The sequence below is a fragment of the Schistocerca cancellata genome, chromosome 2 (genome assembly GCF_023864275.1).
Source record: "Schistocerca cancellata isolate TAMUIC-IGC-003103 chromosome 2, iqSchCanc2.1, whole genome shotgun sequence".
NCBI lineage: Eukaryota > Metazoa > Arthropoda > Insecta > Orthoptera > Acrididae > Schistocerca > Schistocerca cancellata.
This window is the reverse complement of record NC_064627.1, coordinates 813616625-813641379: the sequence shown is the minus strand read 5'-3', so window position 1 is coordinate 813641379 and position 24755 is coordinate 813616625. Positions and strand designations below refer to the sequence as shown.

Genomic DNA, 24755 nt, shown 5'->3' with positions numbered 1-24755 from the left:
CCCAACTTCTAGTGCGTTACGACTCCCAGGACTGAACCAACGCAGCACCTCCAAACGCTCTGCCGAGCCGCCCGTTGCCAGCCGTTTCAACGGACGCAGGAATGCGTGCCGATTTTCAGAACCTCCTCGCCGGCCGACAGCATACGGCCGAACTGCAGATTAGGCCCCTGCGGACCCACGCTCAGGAAGATTCCTTTCGCGACGAGCAGTTAACGCCCCATACCACGGAGCCGCTGCTCGCGTCGCTTACGCTGATGCCGCGGTCTGCGTGCTGTCCCTCTAGCGCCGGCAGAGAAGTCGCTTCTTGATGCCCCGACTGCCAACTCTCCAAGAGAGCCCATACAGCCACTTCTTAGACCCACGCTAACCGCCCACTTTTCCCCTTTCCCGCTAGAGGGAGACACCGAAGCCTTCAATTGCAAGAAAGGCGCCACAGCCAGAAAACGGAGGGCGACTGCTTCACGCTACGCGCTGCGGCGCGCTTTTTAAAGCTAACTTTACTACGGCTCAGACAAAGTATAGATAGCAGAAGCACGAAGGTTCCAATGAACGTGAGTGGTTCCGAGGCGCTACTGCCTTAAGTATGAAACATCGTCGCAGGCAGTCAACGACAGCTACTCGTGCTTCAACTACACGTCCCCTCCGAATTGTCAGCTCGCATTCGGGAGGACAACGGTTCAATCCCGCGTCCGGCCATCCTGATTTAGGTTTTCCGTGATTTCCCTAAATCGCTCCATGCAAATGCCGGGATGGTTCCTATCAAAGGGCACGGCCGACTTCCTTCCCCGTCCTTCCCTAATCCGATGAGACCGATGACCTCGCTATCTGGTCCCCTTCCCCAAAACAACCCAACCCAACCTGAATTGTCAGACTGAAAGCGAGCCTAGTGCTCGTTTGCGTGGAGTAAGTCTAAGTCAATTAAATTTATGAGCTAATTAGTAATTAAATCAATTAATATCGCACTGAATCACTGGGAAGTTATCTTCCTGTCTGACACTGAATCATATTCAAAATAAAACTTTCGTATTTACACCAAATAACACATAAAAAATCAAATCGGATGGCTCTTAGGGCGCCAGACGGAAAAGTTGAACAGGCTGCACAAGTAACGCTAGGAAACGCTAGGAACCACAATTTAGAAACCTTTTAACATTTGTTCGGCAACGGCCTTGCCGCAGTGGATACACCGGTTCCCGTGAGATCACCGAAGATAAGCGCTGACGGGCCATCCAGGCCGCTATGCGCTGTTGCCATTTTTCGGGGTGCACTCAGCCTCGTCATACCAATTGAGGAGCTACTCGACCGAATAGTAGCGGCTTCGGTCAAGAAAACCATCATAACGACCGGGAGAGCGGTGTGCTGACCTCACGCCGCTCCTAGCCGCATCCTCAACTGAGGATGACACGACGGTCGGATGGTCCCGATGGGCCACTTGTGGCCTGAAGACGGAGTGCTTTTAACATCTGTTCAGAAAAAAATCACAAGTAACTTCATTTACGAACAGTTATGATTACTAAAGGAATGTCTGATATTTTTTGTATAATATGGTAGTTATTTGATAAACTACACTGGTGTCCAGAATTAAAGTAACAGACTAAAATTTTGCACGGTTGCGTTTATTTTGCCTCAAAACAGTATAAACAGGTGATAGCTAAGTCGAAACAATGTAAAGAATACAGACCGTAAACAACTGCAACCTGTATAACAGTAGAAAAAAAGCCATTCGTTTTTTGCTAAATTAACAGATTTGCACACACATTCCGACAACTGATTAATGTGCTAACTATGGGGCGCGACCACCCCTGGCAGCAATACAGGCCTGACAACGACGGGACATGCTGTGAATAACGTTATTTTGAGGCAATAACGCCCATTCTTCTTGTGGAGCTGCTCACAAGTCTTGGAGAATGGTTGGTGGATGTTGACGGGATGCAACCCGTCTCCCTAGTGCATCCCTGGCATGCTCTAAGGGATTCAGATCGGGACAGCGAGTAAGCCTTGCCATGTGTGCATATCTTCCTTTTCCAAGAAAACGTGAACCACTCGTGCTCTATGAGGTCGACCATTATCGCCCGTCGTTACGAAGCCTGGGCGTATGGCACCTCGCAACAACGATACATCATGTTCCAAGACTTTTTCACGATACCTGGCGGCAGTTAAATCATTCCAGTTCACCCTACAATTTCGTGAGGAGGTATTTGAGTGGTCAAGATTATCCCTGCCCACCCCATTAGCGATCCTCCTCGACATCGGTCTCTTTCCGCGATTTTCGGGTCTCGAAATCGTGTTCAGATGGGAATACTTCGAGAATGACTCTACAGACCAAATCGGGACTGATCTGTGAAAAGAACATTGGCCCACTGTGGACTGTCCGGGTTGCATGTTGATGACTACCCTCTAGGCGTTCCCTTCTATGAAGACGTGTCAGAGAGGTCTCCGACAATAAAGGCCGTTCTGTCAAAGCCTTCTATACACTATTTGCCTTGATAAAACACGTCCAGTAGATGCTGAGAGGTCAGTTGCCAGTTTCTGCGCAGTACTAAGGCGGTACCGTCGTGCCCTTACAGCCAAAGAACGGTCGACACTTTCCGATGTCACGCGTGGTCGGCCATGCCCTTTTCTTCGGGATACAGTTTCGGTCTCTATAAACTGTCACCACATCCGAGGAAAAACAGAACGATTCACGTTAAGCCATCGAGCCACATGAGTTTGAGACTGTCCTGCTTCCATTCTTCCTATGGTCCTCCACCGCAGGGAGTCCGGTAGACGTCATCTCTCTGCCATACCGCACCGTCTGTGACTGTGTACACAGCGATTGTGTAAGGGGGGCTACCCGACAAACACCACTCCGTTTGACGGGTATCCTGACGTCATCGTTGGCGTAGTTTGCCGTTGACCGAAATGCCATCTTCCGAGCAGAACACAATCATACGGACGTCCGTTGTCAGTTTATACCGTGAATTAGAGACAGGACGGGGAAATAGCGGTTCGTTGCTTTAATTTTGGACGCCAGTGTACATGTTAACAAGTGGGAAAACCCTAGATTTGGTATAAGGAAGGATTCAGTTCATCCACAAGCACACGTACATTCATCCCACCATACACGGGCAGAAAGAAGAGAAAAAGGATAAATTTACACTCCAGATAAAAATACGACGGGCCAGAGAAACGGTAGCTTAACTGATCAACCGCGTGGTCGGTAGCTCCCGTAGAAATTCTCCATTTAGGAGGTACAAGAAAATACGCAAATATGTAGGATGAAAGCAAATTCTCACACGTTTCGAAATTTGAGTTGAATAACACGCTCGAATGAATAATAACGATGAGCTGAAGGATCTCCACCTGGCGGAAACGCACTTGGTTTAGTTTACATAACGAACACAAAGAAGCACTGAACTCACGGAAGTTATTCAAATAAAATACAATTATACATACACGATACAAAAAAGAAATCGCAAAAGAGAACGTGAGACGTAGAAAGCGGAAGGCTCTAATGCACCGCATGAGAAGTACGTGCTCTATAACCAATTCACATGCTACTAGAAACCCGAAACTCTAGAAAGTAATTTAAAACTGAAACGTAGAAAAAGAATTCTAACACGCAAACGGATAATACACACACGACGAATTCACGAATAAAGACTTCACTCTAACTAAAGCAAAACATAGACTGGACCAACCACTCTTCCATCGCTAAGTAGCGGTAGCACAAAGAACTGCATTAAGTGACAGAAATATTAATGAGCATCGTCCCAAACTGAAATAGATACGCCGGATTTGATTTACCATAGCTATACTTCTAAGAAACGTAATAGCAGCTCACCCTCAACCAAACCCTTACACATTCCAATTACCTAAACGTATATAACAAGAGATGACTACAGCTGACAAAGTCGCCTACCGACGACCTTCTCAGCAGTAATGTTCCACGCTACCAGACGGCGGTCCATAATTAGTAGCGGAAATGTGCAGAGAAAACACGTTCTAGCTTACCTGTGCCAACCTCTAAAGTAGCTGCTGGACTGTGTCCCAGTGGCCCAGCAGAAGCTACTTAACCTAAACACAAATGTTGGCTAAACTGTTACTACCACTCAAAGACTCCCAGCCCATGAACCAAAGTACAGGGAACCGTTACCAGCAGACACACACACTCTCTAGAAAGAAACAATTAAAAGAAGATAAATCCAATTAATTTTACAGTCAGCTTACATTCAGATAATTATTGGAATCAGAAACAGCAGTTCTCCATAGTGTTCCACTACTAGTGTAGACAATCACACAAACGAAAAGTTATTTAAAAGTAATTTATATTTCAATGACAAAAGTATGTTGACACTATTGCAGCCAAAGTAATTTTATGATTTTATGTTTCATTTTGGAGAAAACTGCAAGTGTTTATAGCCTCGTAACTTTGACATTGCCAGATGGTTGTTGCTATAAATGACTCCATTTACGACCTTAAATTGAGAGGTAACCATTAGGGAACAGTAATTAGTTTTGGACATGTTTTTGAGAATTTTCAAACGGTCAGCATTATCGTAAGTTATTTATTTAATTATAATTTTAATACTAATTTTAATTTATTTAATTTTCCATAAAGCGTTGCCGGCTGTTACCTATTATCGGTGTTCGTCTCGTGTATTCACCTCTGCTCCTGAAGCCCACCGGTATGTGCTCTGCTGTTCTAAGGAACAGAGAACTTGCTCGTGAAGCTGTCCTGACTTGCACAGCGTGTACGACAGTCGAAAAATTGGATGTGATTTGTTTCCGACAATGGCCGTGGGAAGGCCAAGTGCAGTAATATCGTAGTTGGGTAGTACTCACTCCGTGAGGCATTGCGGAGAGCTTTGGTATTTAATCCAAAACATTTGCGTCTACTCTAGTGATCAGGAAGCTTACGTCACAATGTCCCTTCCCTTGCAAGCTAAATACTGATAGTAAGACTGCCTTCCACCACGACTGTTCGATCGCCTACATTACTAGTCGTGCGCCACTGCACAAGCGTACATTAGGGACATCTGCTACTTTTAAGATTAAATTTAGGGCCTCCGTTCAGCCCCACGCTACGAAAGCCATAAAAAACAACCTGAATCGATTCAAGCAAGTAGCCCGTAGAGATATTTTCCTCGCGGAATTTGTCCTGAAGCGTCTTCCAGACTGTTCAAGTCTTCTTCTGAAAACTAAAACCTCGCCTTGACAGAAGACGAGCTTTCACATGAAAAACAAATAAATAGCGTTTTCGTGTAAATGAATAAAATAAAATCTTCGTAAACACAAAAACAAATATATCTCGACTTAGAAAACTCAAAACATCAACACCCGGGAAAGAAGTATAATAAATTACTCTTCAAAATGATAAGAAAGAAAGAAAATTTTTCTTCTGAGAGAAAACAAGCAATAGACAGTCTTCTTGAAAAAAAACGATTAACACATTTGTAAAAAATCCAGTGCACACGTACTCTTAATGAGAGCCAGTCATTGTTTCATAAAAAACAATAACATTCTTTTCGAATAATAATAAAAATTTCTTTACTGAGTCAGTCAGATTCCTAGAAAATTCTAAATATTTCTGTTGCATCTCTTTAATAACCAGTCTTGCTGAATTAGAAAGTCTCTACTGCCTGTTCTGTCTGGCACTGAAGTCAAAAAGATGTAAGAGACAAAGCGGGCCACACACCAGACATAAGCGCTCTGCTTTGCAACCGAATAGAAGAGTCAACACTGTCATAGACAGACGAAAATCACAATGTAGAGTAATGACATTTCGGGAATAGATTTATATAGGTAACATAAAGTGATTAACAGTACAAGATCACAGGTTAATGTATGTCTGACACGTAGTGCAGCAAGTTTTAAATCTAATTTAAAATCATTTCTCCTGGAGAAGTCCTTCTATTCCACCGACAAATTTCTACTTCAGAGCTGGTTGACAGTTAAAAAAACTTGTTCTATGTGTAGTTGTATGAGTAGGAATAAAATGATATTGTGTTCATTAAAGTTAACATTAATCATGTACACATATCCTGTAAACTGACTCGTTTCACACCATATCGATAAAAGAATCGTTCATATGATCTACGGAACACGTGACTAACTGCAGGCGCGAGATATGTCACTAAAGATGTGAAATGCTCGTACATTAATAACCAGTGTCAGTTATGCAGCGACGCGGGATTAGCCGAGCGGTCAGGGGCGATGCAGTCATGGACTGTGCGGCTGGTCCCGGCGGAGGTTCGAGTCCTCCCTCGGGAATGGGTGTGTGTGTGTTTGTCCTTAGGATAATTTAAGTTAAGTAGTGTGTAAGCTTAGGGACTGATGACCTTAGCAGTTAAGTCCCATAAGATTTCACACACATTTGAACATTTTTTCAGTTATGCACTGTGCGGACGACGCTATGGTTGTCTTCCGATGATGTCTCATACATGCTCGACAGTAGATAGATCTAGCGATCGAGCAGACCAAGCCAACATGTCGGCACTCTGTAAAGCATGTTGGGTTAGAAGAGCGGTATGTGGACGAGCACTATCCTGTTGGAACCCCCCCACCCCGTAATGCTGTTCACAGGTCGAATCATCAGGCTGACGTGCAAATTTGCGATCATAATGAGTGGAAACACCACGAGGGTGCTCCTACTGTCATACGAAATCGCACCCCAGTCCATAACTCCAGGTGTAGTCCAGTGTGTCCGCACAGCCAAGTTGGTAACAGGTCCACAAAAAAATAGTTCAAATGGCTCTGAGCACTATGGGACTAAACATCTGAGGTCATCAGTCCCCTAGAACTTAGAACTACTTAAACCTAACTAACCTAAGGATATCACACACATCCATGCCCGAGGCAGGATTCGAACCTGCGGCCGTAGCAGTCGCGCGGTTCCGGACTGAAACACCTGAAGCAGGTCCACAACTGGTCGGCTTCTATCCAACAGACGGCCATCACTGGCACCGAGGCAGAAGCAGCATCCATCACAAAACACAACAGACCTCCGCTCTGCCCTCCAGCGACCTCTCGCTTGACACCACTGAAGTCGCAAATGGCAATGGTTTGGGGCCAATGGAACGCACGCAACAGGGTGTCTGTCTCGGATCTGTCCTTGAAGTAACCGGTTTGTAACAGTTCGTTGGGCCACAGTGGTGCCATCTGATGCTCAGATTGTTGCTGCAGATGCTGTACGACGTGCCATAGCCATACGCCGAATGCGATGATCTTCCCTCTCGGTAGTGCCACGTGGCATAGATTCTCGTGTCCACCGCTGCTGACAATCATGTACTGTGACTATATTCCTGCCACTCCTTCTGCTGTATTGCAGAAGGAACATCCAGCTTCTTGTAGCGCTACTACACCACCTCATTCAAACGTAGTGAGGGGTTAATAATTGGGTCTTTGTTGTCTTAAAAGAATTGTAGACTAACATCAACTTATCACATCCAATCTCAAAGGTAACTAATGCTCACCTCTGTTACAGCGTGTCTTGAAAGCAAACCTGATTTGCATCCTTACAGTGTCGTTACTAGCGTCACCCTTATGCGACTGGCGCGGAATTTGTATATACATCATCTTTCAGATGGATAAACACGCCTACCAACTTTCGTTATGTCGCACGAAATCCTTTTGGTGCTGCGATTTTTTTCTTTCAGTGTGTAATACTTTCTAGTGGTATTACTCAATGTGGTGTGCGTGTGATATGGGCCAGTCTTTACGCGGCGATGACCACGTTTCGTTTTGATCGACATTACGGAGGCGTGTAAAGTGAAAAGAAATGAAAGAAAGTGAACGGCTGAGAAGATGACGGGAAGAAAAGGAAAAAAAAAAGGTACTAAGTAAGTTCAAACGCGCTCCTTAATTGGTCACAACGAATAAAGAAAAAATAAAAACCAAAAAATGTGATTGCTTGCTGCGTGCGGAAGTGAACTGCTCGGGGCGTCAAACCAGCCAGGGACGCCCTGGACGACCTCTAGGGCAGGGTAGAGGCGCCGCGCAGGCCTGTGGTCTGTGACGTCACGGCGGGTGGCGCCTGCTTGGCGGGCTGCGGCCAGCCGGCGCGTAGGCGCGGCGCCCGCCGAGACTTTATATCACTAGAGAACCAACGGACGGGGCGCCATGGCCGCGTCGCCGAAAACAAGCGGGCAAGGAGCACCACCGACCCTTTACCTCCGAGATACGACGGAGCGCACAAGATTACTTTTCTCTCTAAGACACGATGACGCATCATTGCAGTAGGAAGCCCCTCTCGAACTTCTGACAAGCAACGGGATGCCCTATATTTTACTTCCTACAAAATATTACTCTACATTTATAATCCAAAGGTAATTTACGTATAAACACACATTTTATTTATCATTCATGCAAAAGTTTTTAATCTATTGTACTACTTATTAGTGCCTGTTACTGTCGCATTCGCGTATTAAGTTTTTCAGCATTTCTCTGTGACTCTCATTTCTCTGTGACTCTCTCGTGACCCATCAAATCTGTGACCTATCGTGTCCCCAATCAAACTGGACATATCTCCCGCAAGTCTCATTTCGTGTTGGATTTCGACGTTACGTAGGAACAGTGATTTGAAAGCAATATCCTTCGCAGACTGATTGCGTCTTCCCATTATCATACCAACGAACAAAAATCTACCACCTGATGTACGTGCGACTGACCCTATTTCATCTTTCCATCTCATGTAATTGATGGTGAAGGGGGGAAACAGGAAAGGAAAGGAAACGCACTGATGACATCAGCTGCAAAGGGAGTTTGTGCGAAATCAGCGGCGATTAGTGAAAACGTTGCCTTACCAGGACCCGAACCCGTGATCTCCTGCGTACTAGATAGTTACGTCAACTACGCCGCAGCCCGGACCCAGTGTTTATCGCAAATGCGTGGACTTCCCTACTCACTCCCCAGATGACTCACATTCCCACTTATTCCATTTCATATCCCTCCAAATTATTACCTCCAGGTGTTTGTAAGACATCCCAGAACGAGATTTTTACTCTGCAGAAGAGTGTGCGCTGATATGAAACTTTCTTTCAAGAGCGCTAGTTCTGCAAGGTTCGCAGGAGAGCTTCTGTTAAGTTTGGAAGGTTGGAGACGAGGTACTGGCAGAAGTAAAGCTGTGAGGACGGGGCATGAATCGTGCTTCGGTAGCTCAGTTGGTAGAGCACGTGCCCGCGAAAGGCAAAGGTCCCGAGTTCGAGTCTCGGTCCGGCACCCAGTTTTAATCTGCCAGTAAGTTTAATTTTTGTAAGAGTTGTCTAATTCTAACTGAGATTTATTGGTATTGTAGTCATAGCATACCACGTTTCTAGGCGGTTCTAGGTGCTTCAATCTGGAACCGCGCGACCGCTCCGGTCGCAGGTTCGAATCCTGCCTCGGGTATGGATGTGTGTGATGTCCTTAGGTTAGATAGATTTAAGTAGTTCTAGGGGACTGATGACCTCAGAAGTTAAGTCCCATAGTGCTCAGAGCCCTCTTCTACTATAAATCTGAGGTTACTATTAATATTGTCTGCTGTACCATTAACATACAACTTGAACAGCAAAGTCCCGATACACTTCCCTGTGGCTCGCCTCCGCAGCTACATCACCACTCTGCTGCAGTTCATATTAAGAAACAGTTAAGTCACTATCACTGATAAATCTCGGGGTCTGATGAAACCCCTGAGCTTCTTGTGGTCGATGGAATATTAAAACTTAATCTTCCTTCTTTTTTACTTAAAAATTTACACCTCTTCACTAAATCAATTTCTAAATCCTTCAATGGTTCTTCGACACACAGGTTGAACAGCAGAGAAAAAAGAGTGCATCCCTGTCTAACCCCCCTTTTTAATCAGAACACTTCTCTCCTGGTTTTCTATTTTATTATTGCCTCTTAGTTCTTGTACATACTGTGTTTTCCCAATCTTTCCCTATAATTCACAAGGAACTGATCTCCATCTAACAAATACTGACTCACGTTTTCCATTTTTTTTTTTTTTTAATATCATTCCGGTCATGGTCCAGCCGATTGTCGGCTAGGTCTCGCATTTATCTGCCTTCGCTTTCTTCGGCGTTGTATGGATAATATTCTTCTGACAGTCCTACGATATGTCTCGAGCTTCACAGATATTACGAATTAATTTGAATAATCGGTCGATTGTCACTTCCTCCGATAGTTTTAGAAATTCCGAAGGAATGTTACCTACTCCCCGTCCCTTGTTTGATCGCAACTCTTGCAGACCTCTGTCAGATTTCTAATACCGAAAAAACTATGCCCTCTAAATCGACACCCATTTCATCTACTGTCACGATATCACACACTTCATCCGTCTTGTACAGACCCTCAATGAACGCTTTCAGTGTGTACCCCTGTCTTCTGCGTTTAATGATAATAACCTGTTCAATTTCTGGAAGTGGAAGAAATTTTCAACACAGGTACTTGGTTGCTACCAAGAGAAACACGTGACGATATGGTGTTGCTGACCACCACACTGTGGTGCAAGGCTCTGGCCTAAATGCCAAACCTGTATTGAGTCTCATGGAGTAATCTGTGAGTAAAAACAGAGTTTTATATTCACAGCTTCTTCTTCCTTTCTCTGTCATGAAGACATAAACAGGTCAAAGGTGTGCCACGGTCTACCACACACCATTCACCACAACAAAATAAAGAAAGAAAAGAGTTGAATTGCATTGTTGGCCCGGAGACCATGAGGGCTGGCTCCAGACGCCCAACTGGAAAGTTTTTCTTTCACTGTGCACTTAGGCACCTTTCTTCCACGAACGCGCCCCTCCGTTGGACGGAACACCATCAAGCCTATCCACTCCTTCATTCTACGAGACATTGCGGAGAGATTTGGGATTTAGACGACGACATTGGAGAAATTAGAATTATGTATTAATACCTTCAGCTGCTCACGGGTGTTGATATATATCAACGGGGACGAGTGAAAATGTGTACCCGACCGGGACTCGAACCCGCGACCTCCTGCTTACATGGCAGCCGCTCTATCCATCTGAGCCACCGAGGGCACAGAGGATAGTGAGACTGCAGGGACTATCTTGCGCACGCCTGCCTCGAGACCCACATTCTCACCTTATATCTGCACACATTACCTTCGTAGTGTCCGTACCTAACACACTCATTACTCGTGGAAGACATTCCTACCAAGTCCCGTAAGAGTTCGGGTAATATGTGTGCATCCGCACAGAAGAAGAAGGTCATGGCCAGTATTGCCAGAACTATATACTTATATGGATAGATATGTCCGAAAGAACAGACACCATATAAGTACAATGGAGAAAATCCCAGTGATCAGGGATATTGTCACCATCTCTCCATACATCCTCCAGGTATAAACTGTTAGGTGGTGAAAATTTCTTTCACCACGAGGCCTTAAACGAGCTGCTTCTGATATTCGAGTGCCATCACACAAGCGTGCTTTATTTTCTTTTCCCTCACAAACCGCAACGCCACTTTTCTTAACACCCACTTCAGCTCGGTGTGTTGCTAGTCATAAAAAACAATTAATCGACCCAAGTTTGAAGCTTGTAAGAATATTTTTCTCTCAGAATTTGTGCTGAAGTGTCTTCCAGACCGCTTGGTAAGTCTTCTGAAAACTAAAATGTGCTTCTTCATGAAAAGCAGATACACTCTAAGACAAGAAAAACAACAAACCACGAAAGAATTTCCGATTGGGACGGAAATTGGTAGATGTGATGTACTGGTAGCAGGGCCCTGCCCGTAATGTTCCGAATTTTCTCACTTGGAGAGATCTGACTTTGTTCGCCATGGCTGGATTTCGCAAGCATGAAGACAAATGGAAGAAACTGTCGCCATGCGCAGCAGGCATTATCTTGCTGAAATGTAGACCCAGGATGGCTTGTCATGAACTGCAACAAAACGGGGTGTAGAATATCGTCGAAGTGCTGTCGTACTGTAAGAGTGCCGCGGGTCCCGCTGTGAAATGAAAGCACCCCAGACCATCACTCCTGGCTGTCGCGCCCCATGGCGGACGGCAGTCGGGTTGGTATCCCACCACTGTCTGGGACGTCTCCAAACATGTCATCACTGGTCATCGGGGCTCGATTCGAAGCAGGACTCATCGCCGAAGACAATACTACTCAAGTCAATGAGATTACAGGCCGAAGACGTGTCTGGAGTCTCCCCGAACAGAAATTGGATACCAACCTAACTCTCGCCTGCCGTACAGCCCGACAACCAGGAATGACGGACTGGGGTGTCCCGTGCAAGACATATCGATGGCCCATTTCCGTCCTCTCGCTGGTCGCTCGCACACGTCGCTCAAATTCCACTCCTCGGAACCACCATTCTAAGACTGCACCGATGACCAACTCCTACCGTGCTTTTGCGTCTGGTATTTCAATCCCAAAAATGTGCGTCAAACCGCCATCAAAGATCTCCGCGGCGGGCCGCGTTGATCGATAGCGGCCAGATATCGCTAGGCCGCGGACCGGCCGTGGCGCCAGCAACTCATGCAAGTTGGCACGGCTCAGAGTGCATCTTCCTTATGAAGACAGGTAAAGTACACCTTCAGGGAAAGCAAGAAAAGTGCGAGTCCGAAAACTGCACAGTGATGTAAAGCTGTACCAGGAACGACTCGTGGTTCGGACTGCAACTTAACCTGTAGGCCCCCTTCTCCAGTAGAATTACTGGAATAAATTATTGCCCTAAGGCGCCGCAGTGGCTCCAATTGAAAGTACTTGCAAACACGCGGTTGAACATTGAGGAGCTCCCAACCAATCATGCCATACATACGAAACTACTGTTTACTTAAGTAACATTATTTCTTCAGAAAAAGCAATAGTTCATTTCTCGAAAAGCAGTGAAAATTAGTTGTATTTACTGAGAGAGACTTCTATAAAGTTTCAGAAATACACGTCATACTCCTGTTGCAGCTTATTTGATTAGTAACCAGTGTTTCTGTATTAAATAGTCTAATGGCCGTTGTGCCTGTTGTTGATCCTGTGTGTACGTAACAGTAAAAGTGAGACATGCACCACATGTAGCTGTTATGCTTTGCAGCTGGCTGGAAGTGCCAGTCCAGTCGTAATAGCCGGCCGGGATGGCCGAGCGGTTCTAGGCGCTACAGTCTGGAACCGCGCGACCGCTGCGGTCGCAGGTTCGAATCCTGCCTCGGGCGTGGATGTGTGTGATGTCCTTAGGTTACTTAGGTTTAAGTAGTTCTAAGTTCTAGGGACCGATGACCTCAGAATTTAAGTCCCATAGTGGTCAGAGCCATTTTGAACCAGCCGTCATACATTTTCCAGTCATATTGCTGAAGGTGCAGTGCGGGTGATATGTGCCATTCTTTTCTGGATAAATGACCATGTTTCGTTTTGATCTGTGCACAATGAACCCTAGGAGACTTGGGTATCTTGTAAGCACACTTTGTGGAATATGGGTCCAGTTCCATCGCGATTTCAAATAGTTCTCCCATCGCCAATCTGCCATTGATAACGTCACACCATTTCGACCTGACGTTGCTGGGCAGAAAAGTTTGATGTTTGTTATGCCACACATACGCCCAGTTCGTTCTGGATTGGGTGATTCATCTTGAACAGATGGGAGTTAATTCGAAAAGTCTCCTGTATAATGTTGCCGTGGATAGGAGTAAGTTATCCTTAGATGTACAACTAGCATGAAGTAGTATTGCCTGACACAGGGAAATAGGGCTCTCAGCTTGATATGCCTATCGGGGACGAGAAGTTGGTGGCCTATAGCAGAGCATCCAAGATTTTGTGGCGGATTTTGTTCTCGCTTTAAAAACGGGATCTGTGGCCTTTACGAACAATATGCCAAAACGAGTCAACATATTTCGTAGATCACTTCCTCCGATAGTAGATCGGGTTCTGGTGAGCTGGAGGGGTACTTTATGGAAGCACGCTGACAAAATAGTCCGTACTCCGGCTGATAAGATCTTTCCGTTTTGGATGATACAGGACAGGCGGTTGCTATCTGTTACACCTAGATACGGAGGCGAGTAAAGTCGTATCAGCTGCATTTATAGCCTAACCCCGACACTTCGGAGTTCGTGGTGGTTACCAATAACGAAAATTTTCTGATTTGGCCCATGAGCCTTTACAGTACATCGCAGCCAACAATGCTGTGCGATAGAAGGAACACACCACTTAGCCGAGTATGCCCTGGTTTGGACCTTCCTGGCAAGTTAAAACTTTGTGTAAGATTTATTTTTATTTTTGACTCAGTCATTTCTATGATACAATCTTAACCAGTTTCGGCCTTCAATGCATGAACACTTGTTCATCAAATGCCGCCCATAGCATCAGAAGATGGCCTTTGAAGGCCGAAACCGGTTATGATTGTATCATAAAAAAATGAATGAGAAAAAAATAATAGCTTACAATAAGTCAGTCACCGTCTCAGCAAAGAAAAAGTTTTTTTCTAAAATTGTGTGGACCAGACGGGATCTCTATTCTGGAGCGTTACCAGTCGCAGACTACCCCTCATCAGCTGAGCTTTCGAGGCACCATTCATGACCCTGACTCGCAGACTCATTTTTGCCGGCGCCTCTGTTCTACTTTCAATATCTATACAGGAGTTCTCCTGGCTATTCAGTTGCAATAGCACTCCCAGAAGAATAGATGTTGGGGAGAAGTGGCTTAGCTGCAACTTGGGTATTGTTTCCGGAATGAATCTTTCACTCTACAGGGAGCTCTGAAGCCATTTGGCAGCTTAAAAACGCATTCTAGACTGACTGGGCTGGGCTGGTTAAGAATACTGACCGCAAAATGCAAAGTACAGAGTTCGAAACGCCGTCCGTTTTAATTTCCCAGGAATTTTCAGTGCTGCACGACGTTTTAATGTCCCAGTGCGTGGTCCCCATCGACCGTACTAAAACTTGTACTTTCTGTTCTCCCCTTCGTAGGGCAGCCAGACAGACTGGAAATTCACCACTCTCTTTTTTCCCCCACGGAGAAATTTCGGCGAAACTATCGAGAGCGAGGTGGTGCAGTGTTTAAGATACTGGATGGAAGGGCGACCGGCAATCCAGATTTAGGTTTCTCAGTATTTTCTTCAATCGCTTAAAAGACTTTGTCTGCTTCTTCCCCCTTCCAGACAAAACACGAATTCGTACTTCACGTGTGATGACACCGTCGCCGACGGGACGATTAAACACTGACCTCGCTCCCTTCCTTCGGCGCAACCGCGGCGCGTCCTAGACCGCTGCGCCCTCCACTGCAGGAACGTGGCCCCGAGGACTCGACTTTTGACAGAGAGCACTCGCTGGCTGCCGCGGTGGCGACATTTGGCCGCCTGTGGCCTTTCAGCAGGCATCCATCAGTCGTCAGCCGTCAGCCGTCAGCAGACCGCCGCCGACAGTCAGCGGCCGTGGCGGCGCGACCGCCATATCGATTGGCCGGCGGGGGCGGCGCCGGCGTCGAATCCTCAGAACCGTGGGCCCACAGGAGCTGCTTCTGAAGCTCCGTCACATACAGGCCATTCCGAGAAGCTGCATATTGGCTACGTGCTGTTACACACTGCACCGACTTTTCCCAGATCACAGATGTACGCCGCTGGCTATAAGAGTTGGTTTTATGGAATTAATGGCCTTATACACAACTTGTCTGAATTACACTTAACAATTGTAAAGGTAGAAAAATTAAGTGACTGGGGAGAAAGCACTAAGGGAGGCCCACAGAGTCCAATCTTGGGTCCACTCCTATCGTTACAGCGCGGAAGCGCTGTATCACATATGTCCGAAAAGGCTGCACACAGAATTGCGGGCTGGCCGCTCTGGCCGAGGGGGTCTAGGCGCTTCAGTCCGGAGCCGCGCTGCTGCTACGGTCGCAGGTTCGAATCCTGCCTCGGGCATGGATGTGTGCGATGTGCTTAGGGTGGTTAAATTTAAGTAGTTCTAAGTCTAGGGGACTGATGACCTCAGATGTTAAGTCCCATAGTGCTCAGAGCCATTTGAACCAGAACTGCGGTTTGGGGGAGGGGGGGGGTCTCACTGCTCCCTTCCTATTTGAGCTATAAATATGGTATGAAAAGTTTTTGGTTTAGCTCGGACCAGCGGCCATTTATATAGCCATTCGTACATCTGTCTCACTGTGTCTATGTTACAGTACATTAAGCGAAGTTTCAACGACGAAGCGTGGCTGGCGCACAGGGAAACTCTGCGAATCGATTAATTCCTTTTGCAAAAATTTTAATTAGGCTAAAATTACTGTGTCCCGTTCAGATTATACTTGCAAAAACATGCAAAAAAACACGGTTTTGTGGGAGGTTTTCGAAGGTCACCACTTCTATAAATAAATAAAAACCTATGCCTGATCAATCGTCAGCCGAGTCAAAAAAATATATGGCGGTATAATGTCAAAATTAAAGACATTCAAATCAAACCATCTTGACATACTCGTCCTGTTTAATGTTCCTACTTCCCAGCTCAGTGAGCTCTCTTAGCTGCATTGTATTGGCACACCTGCATCATGCAGCTTATAGGCTGAAGTTCGTAATACTATGCCCAAAATACAAAAGATTCGCCAGCCAAAGTGTCGTATGCTTTGAGAGGTAGCAGTACTCACCGAAACAAGAAAAATGAGTACAGTAAACATGGGTCCGGAAATGCATATCCTTCTGGGATAAATCCAGTAAGCATAGGTCCGGTAATGCATACTTTCTGCGATAAACACGTGTTTACAGGAAGTGTTCAACATGGCGTCCATTCATGACAATGCACGCCTCTCCCCTTCGGCGTAAGGAATGACGCACTCAGAAGTATACCCGGTTTTAGTTGTACCTGCTGGCACGCATTGAAGACGTGACCCGCTAGTGTCCGCATATCGTTGATTGGCGTAGCGTACACCAATTCCTTCCAGTGTCCCCTAGGTCAGGGGAACGAGCAGGCCAAGGTGTCCCCCCCCCCCCCCGCCCCCCTCGCTCATCCGACCAATCTAGCGGTCCTGTAATGTCTGCGTCAGATGATAGCGCATGTTGTAACGAAGTGTGCTGGTGCGTAGCTGCACTGGCACCGTCTCCAGCAAAGTAGGCAAAACTTTAATGAGGAAGTCCAGATAATGCGCCCCAGTTAACCGTTGTGGTAGCACGTATGGCCCTGTTAATCTATCGCCACGTACACCTACCCATACGTTGACTGAGAATCGGAATTAATACCCTCTTTCCTAAATTGCTTGTGGATTTACATTTGCCCGTAGATGCTGGTTATGGAAATTCACAACACCACCTCTTGTGAACCCTGCCTCATTGGTAAATAAAATGTTGAATGTCAACAGTGGATCTGCGGCACACTTCTGCAACAGCCATTGACAGAACCGCCGTCTGCCATGATGATCCTGTGGCCTGAGGGCATGAACGCTTTGTGGATGATATGGGTACAGCAATTGTTCGTCAAGTACCGCACCACGCCTTGTGCTACTGCTAAACATCACACAGTGGTCTCAGGGTTTTTTTACAGCAAACGTAGCACACGCCCTCCATGCCAGGTGTACAGACTGTGCGGGCCCTTCCACTGTCAGTCTTCCGAGGTGCTGGGGCACCTGTATCCTTCAGACGCTGGAAAAGTCTGCCGAACAGCTCATCAGAGGGCACTCTGCGATGTGGATATTTTTCAGTGTACAGGACACGGGCTTGCAGGCTACTCCCATTTGCTAAACCATAGCAGAATATCATATCCGCCATTTCACTTGTCGAGTAGTAGGCATCCATTGCTAACAAGTAGCGGAAGAGAGAAAATGTAAATGTACTACACCATTTCTATGCTACAAGCAGCGGAATAACAGTAAACAAATAAGTGAATCCGCGTTTGGAAGAAGGTAAGACACCATGTTACGTACCCAGGATTGACAGTACTGTACAATAAGGCACACAAACACGACGAAAACTAACGTAGCCTACAACGCGACCCGAACGACACAACTGATCGCAGACCACCTAATATTAGGTGGAGTACTGTGAGAAAGGCATCGTAAAACACTGCCGACAGATTTGACGGGGTGCCAACGCGACGACTGTGCCAATATCCATAACCAAGCATCTCGCAGCCCTTCCTATTAACACGTATTTATCTCGGAAAGTGAGTATCCTCGGACCCATGTTTATTGGACTTATTTTTCTTAATTCGATGAGTACTACCACGTCTCAAAGAATTCGAACATTTTTTAACACCCTGTGTAATATCATATGGCTGAAGAGCATATGGTAATAGCTAAGAGATCTTTTCTGGGGATGGATTTGTTCCTGGGGGAACACTAAAAGAACCATTTGATTTCTGAGATACACGTTTTACTTTTTTACGCGAGGCATATCACCATGTTCTCACAAATAATCGATTTTTGGGATTTATGAATGAGAAACACCCGCGTAATATTTTCTTTTATATTTACGGCGTAGATAAAGTTACTGCGCCTTACTTCGTGCAGCTGCTGTTCAATGCTAGTCATCTGTACATCCAAGCACCTCGTACATCTCGTGCCAGACTGACGTTCATTGAATACCGCCTTCGCCGTGTTGCAGTTTTTATGATTGGTCTTGTACAATGAGAGGCAAAAAAGATTGCTCGGCCCGAAAAATTTAGGGTCCAAGAACACAGCATTGCGCATGCCCAAGTTCAGAAGTGACTGTTCGCAACTCTAGCGGTCTTTGAAGCTTCAACGTGTTGTTTACATCGTCAAATAGAAACAATATAATAGGCTACAGTATAGGTCGAGATTCATTGTAATTTAACTCATCGTATCATTCCTTTTGAAAATCATTATTCGAGAAAGTATAAGGACTCCACGTCGGTAGAATTAGTACACCGACGACCGGTTGACATCTGTTTCAATTGCTGATTGGATGGGCTGACAGTTTACTAACATAAAGGACAAGAATTCGAATCTAACTGAACACAATTGTTATTTCTTTTATTAAGACCCCTGCAGGTAATATTTTAAACCTTAATTCGCCACAGAGTTTGCAGTTGTAGGCTTTTCTATGTTCCACATTCTTTCAAAAGGTTCCATTTTATAGTAGTCTACTCTTTAAACACACAGAAAAATGGTCAGAGTAAAAATATTGAAAATGAATGCTTTTATTTGTAATTACTTCAACCGATACCTGGTGTGGCAGACACGGATCGAATCCACACGGCGCTGTGGTACACCGGCCAATCCGATTGCGGTCTTTAGGCGGTTTTCCACGTTCCTTTATGCAAATACTGGGCTGTTCCCCAAATTTTGTCTCATAACACTGTACAAAAACAGGTAAAATACGAGGGGCGTTCAATAAATAATGCAATACATTATTTCTTGGGGTGTGGTGGCTCAAAAATTTATAATTTTCTTTGCGACATCCGTAAAAATTCCCGCATCACCTCATATATTCCCACTAACTCCCGGCAGTGGAACGACCAATCTTCAAAATGTCGTCTGCAAATGAGGTGCATTCCAAGCAAAGAGCAGTTATTTAATTTCTTTTGGCGGAAAACTAGATAAAATATGGCGTTTCAGTCCTCGATCGCTATTCTTTATTTTCAGTTACCTGTTTCGGGCTAGCTGCCCATCTTCAGATCATGTGTTGTAGTTACAGAGTCCGTACAGAACACACAGAACTAGACAACTGCAAACATTCACAGACATTTACAGAATGTCTACGGATATCGGGCAGTGGATAAAAGCCAAATTTGCTGGGCGAAGTGTCTGTTGTCATCGGAAAAAGAAAAAAAACTGTCTGATCTCCGACGCGGAGGGCGGTCGCAAACGTCTGTGATGCCTGCAATGCTGCAATTTGTAGCCTCTCTTATTTGAGATGGTCGACGATTATCAGTCATGCAACTCAGTGCTCAACTTGACATCTCTGTAGGTGGTGCTGACACACTTGCCCGTCAGTCAGTGTATTCAAAGATTTGTGTGCAGTAGATCCCTCCAAGTCTAGCTGAAGAGCATAAAGAAAAAAGAAGTAATATCTCTGCCGGATTATTTTCTCGTTATGATACTGATGGTGACGATTTCTTGACAGACATTGCCAAAGGCGATCCAACATGAATTCACCACTTTGATCCTGAAACAAAACGGCAGTCAGTGGAGTGGCATCACACAACGTCTCCTTCGAAGAAGTTCAGAACAGTACCCTCAGTTGGTAAAGTCTTGGCTACTGTCTACTGGGACTCTGAAAGGGTTATTCTGTTTGATATCCTTCCTCGTGGTCAAGAAATCAACTCTGAAGTCTATTGTAAGACTCTTGGGAAACTGAAGAAAAGATCATGGAAGGCCACATGCAGGTCTGCGCACCCGAGATAAGATCTCAAACTTTACGTGACTTTTCTTCCTCATCAATCCTACAGCCCAGATCCTGTACCTTCTGACTTCAATCTCTTCGGGCCACTTGAGGACAGACTATATCAGTACCCGTATTACTACAGCAACGCTGAGGAAATATTTCACGTAACAAGAACTGACACCAGTACAGTTGGGCCATACAGGCTGTCACACGAAGGTGTGGTAAGGCCATAGAAATGAACGGAGATTAAGTGAAAAATAGCGTTTATATCCCAATAATTGGAGAAACACGATTTCCCTCACTTAGCTTACCTTGAAGACTGTGACGACAGTAAGGGGTTCCGGACACAAAGTTAAGTAATAACATGAAACTGGCAAACCCTGGGAAAGAGTACCCCGCCCACATGGAATAAAACCTAGCAAAAAGAACAAAGAAGGGTGGCTAACTCGCTGATTCCGCCACAAGCCTTGCTACGGCTTCTTCACCTTTCTTCACCCTGGTTCTGTCGTATGCATTAAATTCGCTGAAGATTATGCTCCATTTTCGTACATCCCCGTCAAGAAAATGCCACATTATGACAAGCCACCGGTTCACTTTGTCAGTGTAGGAGATCACTGATAATTCATCCCACAGCTGATACAGCATGTCACTGGTCAGCAGCAGGTAGAGTAGAAAAGATAACTTCGCCCTTACTTGCCAGTGCTTACGAACTGAAACCACACGTGGCTTGCATAATTTGGAAACACATAAACATTTACTATCAACGAAAACTCAAGGTGTCTGGACTGTATAATCACAAACAAGAAACGACTTACAGACAGAGGAGCACAAAGAAGAATGGGCTACAATGGTGATGTCGAAGTCAGGAAAAACTTGAAATTTGTACTATTAAACGCAGAGTTCTGAAGGTGTCTGCTAGAGTTTAGTAGCTTTCAGTAAACTTTATTATTTCGTATTATTTCGACCTAGAAAGCGTGGTTTCACAGAGTAACCACTGGTAAACGATGGGATAATTCATAAATGTTTTAAACGTCTTCATTAAAATTAAAATCGAGCGCGTTCATTTAATACGTGTGAGATGACGAGGCAAGAAATATTTAATTCATAAATTGATTCCACGATGGTGAGACGGTGTCCTGTTTCGCAGGACTGGTCACTAGCATGGCAGCTTGGAACAGCAGGTACAGCGCCTGCGCGTTGCGGCTTAGACTGCATGCATAACAGCAGGCGCTGAGCGGTTGCCTGTCGTACGGCGTTGACAAGTAGCAGGAGTAAGGGTGCGGTCTCGGCTGGTGTTGCAGATGGGCGCCACGGAGATGACGTCAGGCGAAGCGGCGTCGCCGGCGGACGGCGGCGCGGGCGCGGGTTCGGTACCTGGGGCGGCCCCTGACTCCAAGACGTTCGTGCCCTACCAGCCTCGCATCCGCTGGCTGGACCTCATCGTGCAGCTCTTCCTGCACACAGGGTTCCTCTACGGCTTCTGGCTGACCTTGACCTCGGCCAAACTCGCCACCACAATATGGGGTAAGTCACGGAGCAGACGACGTAGTTTCACAAGATGTACAGAGTGTCTAGAAAGTGCACTGTGTCATTTAGCTAGTTAGCTGCCAGTTTATTGATCCACAGATCATTTTATAGCGGCAGTAAAATGAAAACGAGACGGCTTGTTGTCGTCTCTAATGACCTTGTCTTCGATGGGACGTTAAATTCTAATCTTCATTCCTTAATTTTCGTTGTATTTTTCGTCTTCCTATTTTGTAATCTCCATTCTGTTCAGCAAACGTCTTGTTTAACAATAACCTTTGTGTCAACACTTATGCTTAAATGGGACTGGATAAATACTTCAAACTCAGAAGCAATCGCCATAACTGTTAACAGGTTTATCCAACTGTGAGACAAGACGGTCAATTTATTCATGGAAAAATGTTTGCTCTTGGGTTTAGAACCACAATTGTACCCAGGCGTGCACTTTCGGCCGAAAAAAATTGATATCCACGGACTTCTTTCTTCAGGACTCCAAAAATACGGATATCACATGGGGAGAGATTGCGACGAGTTCACATGTTGCCATTGTTATTTGGACTACTCTACATACGCTTCTTTGGGAAGTCCTTATACATCCTCCATACAGTCCCGATCTCTTGCCATGCTATTTCTATGTTGTTGGAGCCCTGAAGAAAGACATCAGTGAACGTCCATTTGCTACGGACGAAGAGCTGCATGCTTGCATACAATAACGGTTCCGTAGACAGTCGCAAACATTTTTCCATGAAAACGTACACCGTCTTGTCTCACAGTGGGATAAATGTATTAGAAGTTACAGCGACTACTTTTGAAATAATAAACAGTTCACTTACTTTTTCCCGTCTGTCCCGCTGGTCTTCGATGGGGCGTTAAATTCTAATCTTCATTCCTTAATTTTCTTTGTATTTTTCGTCTTCCTGTTTTGGAATCTCCGTTCTGTTCAGGAAATAACCTTTGTGTCAACATTTATGCTTAAATGGGACTGCATAAGTATTTCAAAGTCAAAACTTCCGTTATTGAAAGACCAGAAGAAAATTTGACTGGATGTATATATTTTTTTCCGTAATAAATAGGCAGCGTGTATTGTACATAATATCTGCACTATCACTTTATCTCGGTTTCCTTGCAGCGTTAGGTTTAAATTCTAACTCGAACTGGGACGTCCTCTGTCGTCGTCCCCTTCAGGAGCTGACTATCAAACGAGTGCAGACGTGATATATCGTATGTAACAGTCAAGTGAATCACGTCGTGGTGGCATCATGGAAAGGTGAACGAATTCACATATACTGCCAGAGATAATATCGACTTATTTATTATTTACACTGCTGGAAAGAAAGTAGTACACCCTTTCAATGATTTCCAATTCACTGAAGATTTATTGCTGCAACAGTGCGTAGGGAGTGCATGAAATGGTTACATTTACAGACCAGCAGCACAAGCAGTTCTGGGATACCAGGTATCGACCCATATCAGTACAAGGTGCAGCCTCCACGTGCAGCGATGCAGGCGTTGGCTCTGTCTATCGTACAGATGGCGAGTACTCTCCTGTGATACGCTATACCACACCTGCTCGACTTGATCACGTACTTCTGTAAGAGTTGTTGGCTGACGAGTCGCACGAGGCACTTCCCGTCACATCATATCCCACATGCGGTCGATTGGAGACAAGTCCGGAGATCGTACATTCCAGGGAAGTTGCTGCAAGTCTTGCAGAGAACGCCGAGTTTCACGGGCATTGTGTGGGCGAGCATTATCCTGTTGGAATACCTTCCTGTTGCAAGGACGGCAAAAGAACGGGTCTAACAATATTGTGCTAGTGTCGAGTGCTGGTTAGCATCCCCTACAGAAAGAGGTGTACGAGAGTTGCAACTTATCGCACCCCGAACCATAAGGCCTGGGGGGGGGGGGAGGCAGTGTGTCTTGAACGAATGCAGCCTACGAGACTGCGCCCATCGGGTCTGCGTCGCACGTGCAAATGAACATCACTTGCGTGTGAACAGAACCTGCTTTCATCGCTGAAGACCACGGCGCACCATTACATCTTCCAAGTGAACATCTGATGGCACCAGTGGAGCCGTGCACGTCGATGCAAGGCGTGAGTGGAAGACGGGCTGGAGGGGTGCGTGCCCGTAATCCCACCGCCAATAACCATTTCACAAGAAATCGTGTGGACACGTCTGGGTTCACAAGCTCTCTTATCTGCATCGTAGTAGCCGCACGATCTTGCACTGCTGTCGTTAGAATATGACGATCTTGGAGGTCGTCTGTGCTGCATGGACGTCCGGAACCTCGTCTAGATGAGTGATCACTGATACCAGTATCACTGCGCAACTGACGCAGCACGTCCAGCTTCCCGAAAGGACAGTCTTGCCACTCGGAGGGCCACAGTTTAACACATTTAAAATTCACGCAGTTAGCTGTAGGAAGCACGAATGCATCCCCTTGGCATAGTTGCCTGCTTGCTTCGTGCGTTTGCTCCACACTGAGCCTTCAGACTGTGAACGTTCCCTATTAAGGGATGGACACAGATGGCCGTCTCGTAACTATGCCACTACGCTGTTTGTTGGCGGACGACTCTGAAACCATAAATGGAAATGCCGTGTGGCTAGGGCCTCCCGTAGGGTAGACCGTTCGCCTGGTGCAAGTCTTTCAAGTTGACGCCACTTCGGCGACTTGCGTGTCGATGGGGATGAAATTATGATGATAAGGACAACACAACACCCAGTCCCTGAGCTCAGAAAATCTCCGACCCAACTGGGAATCGAACCTGGGCCGTCAGGGATGACATTCCGTCGCGCTGACCACTCAGCTACCAGGGGCGGACACTTTGAAACCACTATCAATACATTTACTATATCCCAAGTGGCATATATCGTCAGCGGATCAAAATCCAGGTGTACTATTTTTTTCTGGTAGTGTATTATTGGCTTCTAGCATGCTCGCTTAAAGCGAGAACGTCTTAAAAGCGTTTGCAAACACGGGATAATAATTGATTAAAAGCTCTCCGG

The 24755-nt window shown here is 45.7% G+C and overlaps 1 protein-coding gene across 1 annotated transcript in view; it reads left to right on the top strand.

Moving 5' to 3' along the window:
- The window catches only part of LOC126162704 (acyl-CoA Delta-9 desaturase-like), a 314775-nt gene that overhangs the window by 205599 nt on the left and 84421 nt on the right, over positions 1-24755 (top strand). The window contains exon 2 of the mRNA XM_049919357.1: positions 21525-21747. Coding sequence (XP_049775314.1) covers positions 21525-21747 — 223 coding nt within the window. The remainder of the gene's footprint in view (positions 1-21524; positions 21748-24755) is intronic.